Raw genomic sequence first — 16,319 nt, forward strand, 5'->3', positions numbered from 1 at the left:
AATTTGTTTTGTAGAAAGTCCCTCATAAGAACTACCATTCTTACCATCAAACTTTTTCAGCGTATCTATATGGAACTAAAGTACAGGTCAAAAAATAACAGGCAAGATGGAAAACAGAAAGAACCTCCCCTCCTCTACACAAAAAAACCCTGAAACACAAATTTAGAAAAGTGAAAGTCAGAGAAAAACAATTCAGTAAGAGGGAAGGAAGAATTTTCAAGAGTACAAAGAACAAAGTGAATCCCCACCATCTAAGTCAATTCATTTTATGTACTAATGTCTTAAAATCTGTACATAATGAATGGGATAAAGTTGGTGGCATTTCTCTTCATAGCATCTCCCTGAAATGATTACCAGGTCATCATGATTTTCTTGAGCACCCTCTGAAGTTGTACTGATGGCATCTGGAGAGGTTTCACCATAATTCTTCAGGTTTACACTGGCATTTGCACTCTGTGCTGGGCTCTGGTAATGTGTAGTTGAGTTCTTTTCAATACCTAAAATAACAGAACAATAAACTAATAAATTAAAATCAGTTTTACACATGATCAAACAGTATTACATTCATCTAACCAAAATAGACTACTCCTTCAATTCCTTCTCAAGCATAACCTTATTTAGGACAATAAACAAAGAAAAATTAAATTGTGGTTAGTCAGCAAATAATAAGAAATAAATTCCCACAATAAAATGTTAGACATACTAAAGCCCTAAACACAGTATGAAAAGAAATCTACCACAGCTGAGCACAGTCTGTGTTCTCCCCATTGCAGGTGCGGTGCTGGCATAACTAGCAGGTTCCTAGTCAGCCAGCTTCACCCCCATCTAACCTACCCTACATTGAATAATCCCAGTCTGACCCCTTCATTTCCCTTTCAGTATCCTACAGTAACTTCTAATTATCTTCCACATGAAGTTAGTGCCACTACTATCAATGTGATCATTCTCTAGATCCTTATTTACCTGCCTTATTCAATGTGCTATAATATAATATTTCTCAAACTCTCCATGGTAAAAGACAATTTTTAAAAAATTTTGCGTCTATCACAGATCAATACTTTAAAAATATACCATAAAAGTGAATTACTATAAAAATTAGATTAGAAAAGCCAAAGACATAGAAAAGAGCCTCAACTTTTTTCTTATATTTATGACTATATAATCAGCTTCTAACTCAGTGCCTGGCAACAGAGTAGGTGCTCAATAAATTATCTATTTAATGAATGAACAAACAATTTTTAGGACTAGGGAACATGTATATAAATATAATTGTGGTATGAAAAGATGATAAACTCCTATTTCACAGGGATTTCATAACAAAGGGGTTGAGGAAGCTTCCCTGATAAAATAATATTTAAACTAAAATAAAAAGAAAGAAAAAGAGCATTCTAGGCACAGGCACAAAGACTGAGGTGAAAAAAAGCTTGTCATAGTGAATAAACTGAGATAAAGTCTGAAATATACTATAGTACATATGAAGCAGCTATGTGTGTGTGTTCATAAATATGTATACATACATAAGTATATGTGTTATCTGCATGTATACATATGTGTGTGTGCACACACACATATAAAAATACACAGAAAGGTGCCAGCCCAGTGGCGCAGCGGTTAAGTTCACATGTTCTGCTTCGCCAGCCCGGGGTTTGCCAGCTCAGTTCCCAGGTGTGGACCTATGCACTGCTTGTCATGCTGTGGCAGGCGTCCCACATAAAATAGAGGAAGATGGGCATGGATGTTAGCTCACAGCCAATTGTTCTCAGCAAAAAGAGGAGGACTGGCAGCAGATGTTAGCTCAGGGCTAATCTTCCTCAAAAAAAAAAAAAAATACAGTAAAAGGTCTGTAAGTATATAACCAAGAGTTGATGCTAGTTACTTGTGGAGTGGGGAATGGCATCAAGGGCAGAGTAAGGGTGGTATTAAAGTGATACCTTCAATTTTTACTCTAGACATTTCTATAATACCTGATATTTTTTTCCAACAAGAAAGTATTCATATATTTCTTGTAAAATTAAAACAAAAAACAAGAGTCTTTATCCTAGTGAAAATCAATTCCTCTTACATAAAATCATTACAGTTCAGGAGAACTAGGAATACATAGTTACCTATCATTTAAATGTTACCCACAAAATCAATGCCCTTACATTTTTCAAGATCCTAAAAATAGTCTGCTACTGGAATCTATTCTAAGACAGTAATTAGAAATGCAGACAAAAATGTCTGAACAACGATATTAATTACAGCATTCTTATAACTGTAAAAACCTATAAGCAACCTAAACATCCAATATCAGGGAAACAATTAAAAGGTTATGGTACATTCTTTTGACAATTTAATACAGACTTTAAAAATACTTTCAAAGGAGTTTAAATAATATTAGAAAATGCTTACAAGTGATGAAAAGCAGGTTAAAAAATTATATAGGTAGTATAACACCAAGTACACACATATGAATATATACATGTAAATTCATAAAATAAGTGATAGTTGATATATCTAGATTGTGGGACTTGGGGGTTATTTTATTTTTCAAATTGTGGTTGTCTGTATTTTCCAAGTTTTCCACACAAGTGGTAGTCACTTTTATTAAGTATTTAATTTTTAGAAATAATAAGAAAATCACTGATGGTTTTGAGACTAAGTAGGGGTATTTTTTACAGGAATAATGTTTTTGAAGTACATTTTGATCACAGAACAGAAATCTTCTGTTAAGCTAGGATTTTAAACCACAAAGAGGGCAGGGGAACTAGGCAATAGAGCTCTCTGTGAATCTAGAAAAAGATTTTTTACATCCCATGTCAGCACCTCTTCTACATTTAACTGGTAGAGTATGCTGGAAAGGAGACTGCTATGAATAGCATATAATTGGGTTAGATTAGGGCTCTTTGTTTACATATGGCAAATCATTTCCCAAGTGTGGGGAGCTAGGATAGCATACTGGTTGGTTAAAGCTTAGGCTCTTGAGTCAGACTAGCTGAATTCCAAATCTGCCTCTGTTACTTCCCGACTGTATACTAATTTCTCTAAGCTTCAGTTTCTGAAGCTAAGAGCCTTTCCTTACCTGAGCCGTTTTCAACTGCATGAATAGGCACGTTAACCTTTATACACGAAGTAATTCATATTTGCCTCTAGTTTCTTTAGCTTCAGTGTCTGTGGAAACTACTCTCTGGCTATGGCCCATGCTTTTGTTCCTGTTCACAGTCACCAAAGCCTTCGTGATGGGGATGCTTCTAATACTTTCTAAGTCATTCCTAGTGGTCTTTGCTGAAGCATTGTGTGCCTCTGAATAAAATGAGGGACTCATCCAGTTCCATCATACATGATCATGTATGTGAGAGAATCCTGGTTATGAGAAACGGTAGATCCAGTCTGGGAAAATTCCAGTCAAAGGACCACATAATTGAGAATTCACCATGCAAATTAAGCCCATCTAATCAAAATTCCAGATACAGGAGTCTGTGATAAAGGCTAGCAGCCTTAATACTGTCTGCTTTATGATCCAAATGACTATACAAATAATTGCTGGATGTCAGCCATAAAAAGGTAGGAGTATCTGGTTAAAAGAAGCAATGGAACAACCATTAGAAAGTTAGGTACCATGCTCTTTGTATTGTGTGTGTAGGTGTATAAAAATAAGTCTTTTCGGAGCTGTACTTAATTGCTGAATATAAATAAAAATACTTAAACATCACTTCTAAGATTTACATATATATAATATGAATTCTTAAACTGTTACTGCTTTACCTTTTTCCAAAAATATATGACTATCACTTCCATCACTTTCTAACAACTGTTCTTCCAATATCATGCTGTCAAGTGAAATGGTATCCAATGAGGTTTGTGAGGAGCTTCTTTTCATATTCTTATAGGAAACAGAGAGTGGAGCCAGATTGGGTGGGCAACGTTCCTTAGGCTTTCCACTGTTAATAAACAAAATTATCATATATAAGGGAAAGAATTATTTCTAAAAAATACTTCTAAGAAAATAAAAACACAGCAGTCCCCCATTATTCATGAAGGATACATTCCAAGACCCTCACTGGATGCCTAAAATCAGACAGTACTGAACCCTATCTATACTATGGTTTTCCTATACATACATACCTACGATAAAGTTTAATTTGTAAATTAGGCACAGTAAGAGATTAACCACAATAACTGATAATAAAATGGAACAATTATAATAATATACAGATGGTCCCCGACTTACAATGGTTCAACTTAACGGTTTTTCCCCCTTACGATAGTGCAAAACTGATATGCATTCAGTAGAAACCATAATTCGAATTTTGAGTTTCGATCTTCACCCAAGTTAGCAATATGTGGTATGATACTCTCATGATGCTGGGCAGTGACAGTAAGTTGCAGCTCCCAGTCAGCCACGTGATCACGAGGATAAACAACCGATACACTTGCAACCATTTTATACCCATACAACCATTCTGTTTTTCACTTTCAGTATTCAATAAATTACATGAGATATTCAACACTTTATTATAACACAGGCTTTGTGTTAGATGATTTTGCCCAACTGTAGGCTAATGTAAGTGTTCTGAGTATGTTTAAGGTTGGCTAGACTAAGCTACAATGTTCAGTAGGTTAGATGTATTAAATGCATTTGTTGACTTATGGTATTTTCAACTTAGGGTGGGTTTATCAGGATGTTAACCCCATCATAAGTCGAGGAAGATATGTACTGTAATCAATGCAGATTTTAGCAACCTCAGCATATGATTTTTTTTTCTTAATAAGTTGAAAACTTTCTCTTTTCACTTACAGGAAGCACTTTATAGCTTCTCTTTGGCATATCCAAATTGCCAGCATCACCACTCTTGCAGTTTGGGGCCATTATTAAGTAAATTCGAATGCAAGTACTGCAATTCCACAACAGTTGACCTAATAACTGAGATGGCTACTAAGTGACTAACGAGTGGGTAACATGTACAGCATGGATATGCTGGACAAAGGGGTGATTCACATCCCGGGCAGGACAGAGTGGGAGGGCTCGAGATTTCATCATGCTACTCTAATGGTATGTAATTGAAAACTTATAAATTATTTCTGGAATTTTTCATTTAATATTTTCAGACTGTGGGTAAGTGAAACCGTGGATAAGGGGGACTACTGTACATGTATAGTATCCATAAGTTTTAAAATTATATTTTACAAGTATAAGCTCAAAGTGTTTTCATATTGTGAAAAACCTACTCTTCCATGTATAAACTCTAACAATGCCATATTTTGTCATGAGGTTCTCTGTCTAAAAACAAAATACACTCATGTGCACACACACACAGAGCAAAACAAAAACCCCTCAGATTCCAGTAGTATGTTGTTACCTTAATGATGACTGTGATTTAAGTGTTCTAGCTGTAGGTGCTTCTTCTTTACTGATTTCCAGGTTCTCAGAGAGCAAAGCTGTTTCTGCAAGCAAATCTTCAGCTTTAAAGATCAACTCTATGGTTTCATTTCCTTTACTAGTTAAACTATTTGAAAGTATGTTTTGATTACCATCATTATCAAATGAGAGCATACTGGAATCTTCTCTGTAGTTTAACACACTATTTGAATCTGTATAAGATAAATCCTTTTTGTCACTCATTTCTGATCCAATTTCTCCGGAGCCACTTTTGCAAACAATTCCACTACTTTCATCTTCACTTATTTTCCCTAAACTTTTATCTGATAAGTAATCCAGAAAAGAAATACCTTTTTGCAGATTTGTATCACTAGCTGATTTGAAAAGGAAAGGATCCTTTGACGGGACATGGCTAAGGTCAACACTCATAGATCTGTTGTCTGACATATCATTAACAGTTACACTTCTAATTTGATTTATACTATTAACTTTTCTTTTTGAAGACAAAAATTCTCCATTTTCTGTAGGCAAATAATCAGGAACAACTGGGCTCACACTTTCAGAAACAGGAGATTTAAGAGTATTTGCTTGATCCACGGGATGTAGCAAAAGAGCCACTTCTGCACTCTTAAGTAAAATTCCAATGCAGATGGATGTCTGACTAGCAGGACTGCCAGTCACAGCTTCTACATCTTTCCTTAAGTTCTCTGAAAGCAGAATAAGTGACTCATGGAGAAAAAGCAGGAGCAGATACTGGTAGTGATTGATCTGCATACTGACATGTTTATGAACGTGAACCAGGACATGAATATCTGCATCTGATGAAGAAGAGGAAAATCTTAAAAACGTATCTGAAGGTTTCTGACTACCATTTGTCAAGGGGTCAGACTCTGCACTATAATACTCCTTCAAGAGCTTTTTCCGCTTCAATCGGCCAGTCAGATCACTAGATTCACTTTGCGATGTATTTAGAGATACCTGATTACAAGTCTGCAGCTCTTTTTGTGACACTGCATACTTTGTTGGTTGACAAATCCAGACAGAAAGAGGGAAAGAGTCTACAAAATTTATTGGTCGTCCTTTTCCACTTTTCATCCCTTCATAATCTATCCAAAATTGAGAAAAGTATATAGCCCAAACATCTGTGGCAGCAGAAGTTTTAAGAGTGTGTTTATTCAACTTGGGAATAATATTTCCTTTATAAACTTCATGCATTTTGGTATCTTGTTCATGAGCATGTCTCTGGAAAATTGGATGCAGAAGATTAAAATTGTCACCAGATTTGGGGAAGCTAGTATATGTTTTACTGAAAAAATCACAATCTTTGAAGTCTTGAAACAAAGCTTCTAGATCAGAATGTCGACAGTTTGGACAGTGCCTTGTATTTGTAGCAATCATTTCAGAACTCTGAATGGAAACTGCATGTGGTTGATCTTGATGACATTCAGATTTCATTTCAGAAGGAATGACAAACTAGAAAAGAAAAAACATTAATCTAGACTAACTTACAAATCTATACATCATGAAGATAAAATAAAGAACATGAATTAGCTCAGGAATTCTTTTTGACATGTCCTGCCAAAATACTAACTCTCTCTCCCCAAATCATTTTATTCAATTGAATGAAAGGGACTTAAATGATTAACCACTAAGAAAAGAACTTAACTTAAAAAAACAAACAATAAATAATGTACATAACATAAATAAATATATTGGCATACAATATATCACCAAGTAAAAAGAACAAAATTGAATTAAATCAGTACTACTAAATGCTTACTATGCCCTGAGTACATAGAAGAAAGTGCCAAGTTTGGAAAGGGAATTTTTTTGTTAGGATGTTTCAAATCAAATCGATTTAGAGGATGACTGGATGAGTAAACAGAATGACTGAATAGATGTCATTAGAAATCACTTTTCTGGGAGAAATATTAAGAAAATAACCTGAAGAGGATAGGTCAAACTATTTACTAAAGTAATTTTCCAGAGATAATTAACCCCACTCCTCAAAATACTGACATCAAAGAGTTCAAAGGTAACTGGTTTTAAAACTGTCCATACTCAGAAAATGTAAAGATCATTAGATAATTGTCTTAAATTATAACAGTAAATGTTATAAAATGTGTCCCTTTATATTGAATATTGCAAGATCTTTGAGAAGATCTTTAAAACATTTCTGCCATGCAATTGTTGAGTATTATGAATCTCATTTTACAGAGAAGAAATTAAAGACATATACATTTATTCTACCAGCAACAAGATCTGGAAACTGAAATTTTCATCCATGCCCAAGTCTTTTTCTATTTACTATACTATACTAGCTATTTTTTTTAAGAACACTTCCTTCCTTAAAAGTTTAAATATCCACAGAATTCAGATTACCAACTACTTGGCTATAATAAAAAGCAACTTTCTATTATCTTTGGATATTAATAACAGAATAAATGTGAACAAAAAAAACCTAGATATCACTTAAAAGCTTCACTGTTTTCACTGAAAAGAAAAATTTTATCAGCTCTGGTAAAAAGTAGGACAAAAATGACTGATTAAAATTTTACTTCTACTGTTGACCTCCAAATAGATGAGCAGTAAAAAAAATAAGTAAGTAAAAGGAAGGTAGAGAAAGAAGGGGAAAAAACCTTCATCTTTTAAAGTTTCTATGACTGAAAATTAAAACTGAAATTTCAAAAGTAAAATTAAGATTGCAATAAAGTTGATTTAAATTTGAGCACCCATCTTAAATTCTGGAAATTATAATGTTAACTTTTCTTCTGTAAAAATGGTTTTGTTCTCACAGCCTCTTGTTTATACGGTACCTTTAGCATTAAGCCATCAACTCGAATATCAACATGCTCATCAGATTTTGAATTGTCGTTCAACTTGTAAACAGCCATAAATTGATTAAGACTCTGTTTTAAATCCAAGAGAAACTGATTTAACCATAGAATACTTCTTTCATCCACAGTAAACTGTAGTGCATTCAGCTGGCTATAAAGGTTGGGAGATGGAACTGTGGAGAAAAAAATTTAAAAGAGATTTTTAATGAAGAGAGAATTCTAAATCTTCCCTGACAACAGAAAAGACATTTTTAACAAGTTTTATTCTCCCTTAATTAAGATAAAAAGTTTTTGAGATGTTATTTGCAAAATTAAAGTGACGTGTGCATGATTGCAAATATTTACATAGACAAAAAACATTTTTCTATGCTTTGCTAACTGAAAAATATATAGTTTAATCTAAAACATAATATATAAATAGGAAGTACTGTTTAGATTTTTTCCTAATTTTATAGTCACCAAGAAGCAAACTTTAAAATATCTTACCTTCTTGAGTATCACATCAAAGTGGTGGTCCTTAACTACATATTTCTGTAAAGACTTTTATCACCTAAATCTTAACGTGAGTCCTCTAAAACAAGAGAAACAAGTCTAATGACTAGTTTCTTATGCAAGTGGTAAGCCAAGCAGATCTCCTTGAAAGAGACCATGCACAAGTTTTATTTTTAATCCTAAGCCTAGAATAGAGCTTGGTGTAAAGTAAAAACTTAAGTATCTCTTGAATAATGAAATGAACACACTCTTTTTCACAGCTCCCCAAAATATGAGAATGCTTAGGAGTTGAATAAAATGTTTTAGTGCTAATTTATATGAAACCAATTATTTATAATGAGAACACACATCACTTCCTGAAATCCACATATATTTGTATCATAAAAGCCATTATCTTTTCCACAGTACATTGAAGATTTTTTATTCCAAAAATTCAGACATATTTACTTCTATCAAAGCAAAAAGTATGCATATTTAGAACTTTTAGACCATATCAGTTTAAGGAAAATAAATCTAAGGTGTAGGATACCAATAAAGATGGCACTATAATGATGTTCTAAATAGGATTTTTTTGATTTCATTCACTTTCTTTCAGCAAAGATTCACTGAATGCCAACTACATTTTGTGTATTGTGTTTAGCACAAAGAATAAAAAATAAATAAACTGGGCACAGTCCCTCTCCTTAAAAAGTTCACAGAGGGGCCAGCCCAATTGGCGCAGTAGTTAAGTTTGCACACTCTGCTTTGGCAGCCCGAGGTTTGTGGATTTGGATCCTGGGAGCAGACCTACACATTGCTCACCAAACTGTGCTGTGTTGGCATTCCAAACACAAAATAGAGGAAGACTGGCAACAGATGGTAACAGATGTTAGCTCAGGGCCAATCTTCCTCCGTCCCGCCCCCACGAAAAAAAAGTTCACAGATTACTATATGACACAGACATGAAAGTAGAAAAACTATAATTCAAGTCCAACAGAGACATCCAATTGGGATGCAAGAGTTGCTTGTCTTTGGGAACAGCAAGGAAGTGGGGTATTGAGATCATGTCACATTCTGGAAGAGAAGGAAGGAGAGGGAATCTCAATGTACAGATTGAGTGATGATGGCAGCCACAGAGAGCAAGGAGTCTCCAAGGCTAGAGCACAGAAGGAAAGAAGAACCCTGATTGCACATCTGGGACAAAGGAAGAAACCTGGTACACTAAGCATTAGAAAGATCTATATGCAGTTTTTAACAGAGGTCTACTTATGAAATAGATTATTATGTAGCTATTAAAGATAGATAGAGCCAGCCCTGATGGCCTAAGTGGTTAAAAATTCCACGTGCTCTACTTTGGCAGCCCCGGTTTTTCCTGGGCACGGAACCACATCACTCATCTGTTAGTAGCCATGCTGTGGCAGTGGCTCACACAGAAGAACTAGAAGGACCTACAACTAGAATATACAACTATGCACTGGGGCTTTATGGAGGGAGAAAAAAAAAAGAGGAAGATCGGCAACAGATGTTAGCTCAGGGCCAATCTTTAAAAAAACATTTAAAATGAACTTGTAGATGAAAGTTCTCAACAACAAAAAAAATTCTGTAACTATGTATAAATAGAAAGCATGGTGTCAGATGTTAACTAGCCTTATTGTGGTGATCACTTCACAATATATACAAATATCGAATCATTATGTTGTACACCTGAAACTAATATAATGTTGCATGTCAATTATACTTCAATTAAAAGACAATGAACTTGTAGAAACCAGAAATATGCTAATCTGATTAAGAGAAAAGGACAGGATGTAAATCAAGTATGTAAAAGAAACGCATTTTTAAAATACAGGACTAACAACACTATACTTATTGTTAAGGTCTGAACTGTGTCCCCTCAAAATTAATATGCTAAAGTTCTAACCCCTAGTACCTCAGGAGACTGTTTTTGGAGATAGGGCTTTTAAACAGGCAATTATGGTAAAAGTGAGTTCATACGGGTGGGCTGTAGTCCAATACGACAGGTGTCATAAGAGGAGATTAGGAAACAGACACACACACGGAAAGACAATGTGAGAAGACGGCCATCTACAGGCCAAGTAGAGAGGTCTCTGAGGAAACAATCCTGCTGACGCGTCAGTCTAGGACTTTGAGCCTCCAGAACTGTCAGGAAATAAATTTCTGTGGTTAAAACCACCCAGTTTGTGGTTCTTTGTTATAAAAACCCCAGAAAACTAATACACTTACATTTTAGCAGAAGTTGTCTCTAAATTACAGGCTCACGGGCAATTTTTTATTTTTGGCATTTTCTCTTTTTAAAAAAAAATATAATGAACATGTATTACATTTACAATTACAAAAAAAGTTACATAAATTTTTTAAGTTGGATCGCCTAAGTGAGAGATCAAACATGAGGAGTGAAAATGGATCCCTGTACATAGGGATTCAACATACATCTTCTTTACTTTTGTGTACGTTTGAAAACTTCCATAATAAAAAGTTAATTCAAAACAGTTAAACATAACCTAGCAATTCCACTCCTAGGTATCCAGGGGGCTAGGGTTTACACTGCTCATTATTTTTATTAGAAAAAAATGTATAGATTATAGAACGGAATTATAAATTCCTTTGGCACACATTAACAAAATTGATAGAAATAAACCTAGATAGGCAGTCAGAAATCCTGGGAACTAGTTTTCACTCTGAAGAAAAATTACTAGTTCAATGACGAATTACTTAAGGAAAACAGTTTTCTGGAGTGGGAGGGCTGGAAACAAAGGGATTATCCAGGGCCAGCCTGCTGGTGCAGCAGTTAAGTTCACACATTCTGCTTCTCTGCGGCCTGGGGTTCGCTGGTTCGGATCCCAGGTGCGGACACGGCACCACTTGGCAAAAGCCATGCTGTGGTAGGCATCCTATGTATAAAGTAGAGGGAAATGGGCATGGATGTTAGCTCAGGGCCAGTGTTCCTCAGCAAAAAGAGGAGGATTGGCAGTAGTTAACTCAGGGCTAATCTTCCTTAAAAAAAAAAAAAAAAAGGGATTATCCAATTACAGACAAACGGCTGAGAATACCCTGGGAAGACAGTAAAGGGGAAAAAAAAAACAATGAATTTTGATTCAGAAGGGTTCATGCTTGAGTTTCAGCTGTGCCTTTACTCTTTTATATAAGGTACTGAAAAATGTCTTAACTTATCTTAATTTTCTCATCATTTTAGTCAGGAAGGTAGGAGAACAAATGAGAAATACACAAAAGACTGTTGAAAAGCATGAAGATGGTGAAGATTAGATCCCAAAAGTTTGGCAGAAACGAGGATTAAAGCGATAAAACAGTTTGACATCTGTTTCTCCAAAGTAATTTCCAGGCTCCCTTCTTTTTACTTAACGACAAAGGCATGAACAATAGAAATTTCCTTTGAAACTATAAACCTTCATTGAGTCAGTATTAAACAAATGGTTAAGTAGGTCAAAGTATTTTGGAGTTCCACTTTTAAAGAGAGGACGTAAAAGATTTTTCCTCCAATAACATATTTCACTTGAACACTTATACTTTTCAACCAAAATAATAAAAAAGGCACCACATAAACAAATCCAAATCTTAGTTTGAAGAACTTCTGGATGAGCTGAGCTAAGAGAATTTTAATACTCAGAACACATAAATGTATAGTCATTTTAACTTTAGGAAGCCAAAGTAGCTTACAAATAAAAAATTCACGTACTATAGTGTTTCTAACTAAAGACCAATGCCAAAAGTTGTTCAAAGTATATACTTGGACATTAAGAACTAGCCCTCCAAATTCCCTATGGCTAAAAGAATAACTTCATTATTCATTTTTCAATGAAATATAGAGTTTGATATAGTGAAATATAACTGGAGTTTCACTAAAGAAAAAAAAATGACCTTGTTTTACAAATAACCTAACTTTCATTCATTCTTTCATTTAACAAACAGTTACTAAGCACAAAAATGAGTCAAATCTCAAGAATAAAATGAAGCATAAATACTACGTGATTCCTGACATCAAGGCTGCTACAAGTTAGTGAGGAAAAAGAACATATGAACAAATAAGAATATCTAAAAATGCCATAAAAGGGTTATACACTACACACAATGAAAAGAGTAAAGAAAACGGACTTCTATTTCTTTTTTCACATTTATAAAACTCAAAAACTTGGCAAGAAGAGTACAACTTCCCAAGTAATGGACAAATAATAACAAAACAGGAAACTCTCTTACTTGGAAAATCCTTTCCATCTGGATAGTAATATTCTGTGAATTCTATATAGACAGCTGACATTTCTTGTGGAAGATACAGGGATTTTTTATTGCAAGAAATCATACTTTTGGGGGAAGAACGACATTGTTCTGCTGTGGAGACCTGAAAAAAGAATTGAGTTTATTCAAGTAACGCTGAATAAAGCCCTTTCCAAAGACTTTACGCAATATGGACATCACTTCAAACCCTTATAACTATTTCTAATAATTTATTAATGGTTAATTTCCAAGGCAAATTTTATTATATACATAACATTATTTTTAAATAATACCAATCAACTATTCAGAAAACCATAATTTCTTGTGGAGTCTTATTAATTATAAAATCAACTCCATACAATATTTCTTGCAAACTAATTATTTTGAGCCTTAAAATAACAGAATATTTCTATAAGGTAATACAAATTAGTAAGTGGTAGTCAGGACACAGATCCAAGTCCTTAAGAACAGAATGCTTTCCCAGTATGTGCCTTATAATAATTCTGTACTACAATTTCTTTACTACCATGAAAAATAATATAGCTATATAGAGTTTCAGTTTGGGATAATAAGATTATGGAGATGGACAGTGGTGATGGTTGCACAACAATGTAAATGTACTCAATGCTGATGAACTATACACTTAAATGGTTAAGATGGTAAATTTTATGTTATGTATATTTTACCACAATAAAAATTTAAAAATAATACAACTATAAATGCTTCTGTCAAATAGTTTGATCTCTTAAATTATTTTTCCAAAAAGGCTATTAGTTTTAAGGTTCTTGTTACACCTTTTCACTCTGCCCCCAAAACAGCTAATTTGTAATTACATCAAAAATGGATGTACTAATTTCCCCAAAGTTCAACCAATAGAAGTTTTATCAATTGCTTGTTTAGTAGACCAAGGGATGTATCTCAAGGTTAGTTTTTCTCATTCATTCAGCAAACGTGTATTTCTCACATGAAGAAGAATGTTTTTTCAATGGTTTGTTTCCTCTTGTGTAAACTGCTAATCTAACCTTTTATTTGTACAGTCTTTAAGTCACTTCTTTACATTATCTAATTAAGAAGCCTTTCTCTGCATATATGGAAACTAATCCTTTTCAACTCAAAGTGTCAAGTTATTTTATAGACAACAGCTTATTCTTGTTTTTTTGTTGTTGTTTTGTGAGGAAGATTGGCCCTGAGCTAACATCTGTGCCAACCTTCCTCTAATTTTTTTTTATGTGTGATGCCACCACAGCATGGCTTGAGGCGCTGTGCTAGGTCCACGCCTGGGATCCAAACCTGTGAACCCCAGGCTGCCGCGGAAGCAGAATGTACAAACTTAACCACTACACCACCAGGCTGGCACCTCTCGTTTTCTTTTAATAGTTAAAAGGTTATTCAAATTGGGACGCACATACTAGTTTATTTTCTTCCAATTATCTTGATTTGCCTGTTTTGTTTTGGTGTGTTTGTGTATGCGGAATTTCTTTAGTGTATTTCATGTCACCATCAACCATTTGGGATTATGGGTGATTCTCCTCCCCCATTTCCATATGAATTTACTTAAATCTTGTAATTTAAAGTCTGCTTCAAATAAGATGCATTATATACAGAATGTAAAGACAGAAACAACTGCAGGGAAAATAACTGTTAAATCAAAGTTTCTCAAAATTGGCACTACTGACATCTTGGGCCAGATAATTCTTTGTTGTGGGGGCTGTCCAGTGCATTGTAGAATGTGCAGCAGCATCCCTGATCTCTATCCACTAGCTGTTAGCAGCAACTCCCTCAAGCTCTGACCACCAAAACTGTTCTCAGACATCATCAGATGTCCCCTGGTGGACAAAACTGGCCCCAGCTGAAAACCACCGAGTAAAATGAAAACTTTTCAGATAAACCTAAATCTTCAAGTCTCAGGCTCATCAAACCAGAACAATTCATAAATGATAATACACAACTGAAATTCTTTTTAAAATAGGTCATATATTCTATTGTATTGGTCTCAAGGACTGTGATGTAATAACACGTTGTATGCTTACAGCTGGAATAAGATTATTAGTATAAAGGGGGCAGAGTTCTTACCTACAAAATCATGTTCACAGTATAGCCAATACTCGGTAGTTCAATAAAGTAAAAAAAGGTATTTTCATTTTTTCCACTAAGATTACTGTGTAACAGGGAATCTGACCTCCAAAGAGACGTCTGGCCTTTGCTCCTGCTCCTAGGAAGTAATTTTAAACTCTTGGAATTTCCTATTCATGGTGGACCCATGGGATCACAAGATGACTCAGAGTAGGGATGGCCACACTTGATAGTCTTAATAATGTTTAGAGGGTAGAGAGTTTGGGTCACCTGGTATCAGTATACCTAGAGACTGAGTTCAACTACATGGGCAATATTTCATGTATATTGTTACACATTCACGGTCGGAGCCTAATATGTCCTGAGGACAAGGAAGTTCTGAATTTGGAACCCTCCCAGACTCCACTCTGTTTTTCCTATAGCTAGTTTTAATTCATATTCTTTCCCTATAATAAATGTGATTCAGTATAACTGATTTCAGTAAGTTCTGTGAGTTTTTCCAGTGAATCCTTGAATCTGCAGGTAGTTTAGGGAAAACCCCAGAAGACTTCTGGTCTCAGGTCTTATGCAGACTTGGCAGTCAGGAGGACTATGCCCTTAACCTCACAGTTTGCCTAATTCTGGGTAAGCATATAAACAAAAATTAATGAACTGATATTTTCTTTCCCATCTAATTTAGCCGTTTCATAAAACTTGTCAAGATGTTTTTAAATAAAATGGTGGCATTAATTTCTAAGAGCTGCTTGCAGAGGATACTAAAGGTGTTTATCAGAAGATTTAATTTAAAAAAATAAAACATACCTGGTATATATTGAAATCTGCAAGTCTAACCACAACAGAACTAGACATTAACTTTGCTTTGGATTGTTCAGATAATACTGAAGGTGTTCTGGAAGTCCCTTTCAGAGCTGAGTCTTTCTCTGTGGGAAAACAAAAACTCTTTTCAATTTATTGCAAAATTATTTGTAACGGTCAATCTTTTATTATTAAGACAGCTACTAGAAATATAAATGAACCTAATTTCTCAAACAAGATAGTATATGTGGAAACACTTTATATATAAACTGATAGAGGAATATAAGTTATTGTGATTTATTTTTGTGATGATTATTCTTTAAATAGGAATCATACTTACATCACATTTAAGATACTCTCATACAAGAACTTTTGGCTAGACTTCTTGTTAAAAAGAGAGATTTACTAGCCATTTAAGAGTCTGAAATGTAGGTATTACTCTTATAGGTCCTATTAATTTAAAAGGCACTTGGTCCACAAACCTACGGTCTGAATGAGGTGCAGAATTTTTAGACATTAATTAAACACGATAG

General features: G+C 34.5%; 1 protein-coding gene across 2 annotated transcripts in view; it reads right to left on the reverse strand.

Annotated features, from left to right (window-relative positions):
* Window positions 1-16,319, reverse strand: part of BLTP3B (bridge-like lipid transfer protein family member 3B) — a 92,066-nt gene that overhangs the window by 21,502 nt on the left and 54,245 nt on the right. For both annotated transcript variants that reach the window (XM_008516382.2, XM_008516383.2), the window contains 6 exons: window positions 15,793-15,911; window positions 12,901-13,042; window positions 8,176-8,369; window positions 5,340-6,832; window positions 3,745-3,920; window positions 355-497 (listed from right to left, as the gene is read on the reverse strand). In XM_008516382.2, coding sequence (XP_008514604.1) covers window positions 355-497; window positions 3,745-3,920; window positions 5,340-6,832; window positions 8,176-8,369; window positions 12,901-13,042; window positions 15,793-15,911 — 2,267 coding nt within the window. The remainder of the gene's footprint in view (window positions 1-354; window positions 498-3,744; window positions 3,921-5,339; window positions 6,833-8,175; window positions 8,370-12,900; window positions 13,043-15,792; window positions 15,912-16,319) is intronic.

The sequence above is a fragment of the Equus przewalskii genome, chromosome 29 (genome assembly GCF_037783145.1).
Source record: "Equus przewalskii isolate Varuska chromosome 29, EquPr2, whole genome shotgun sequence".
Lineage (NCBI taxonomy): Eukaryota > Metazoa > Chordata > Mammalia > Perissodactyla > Equidae > Equus > Equus przewalskii.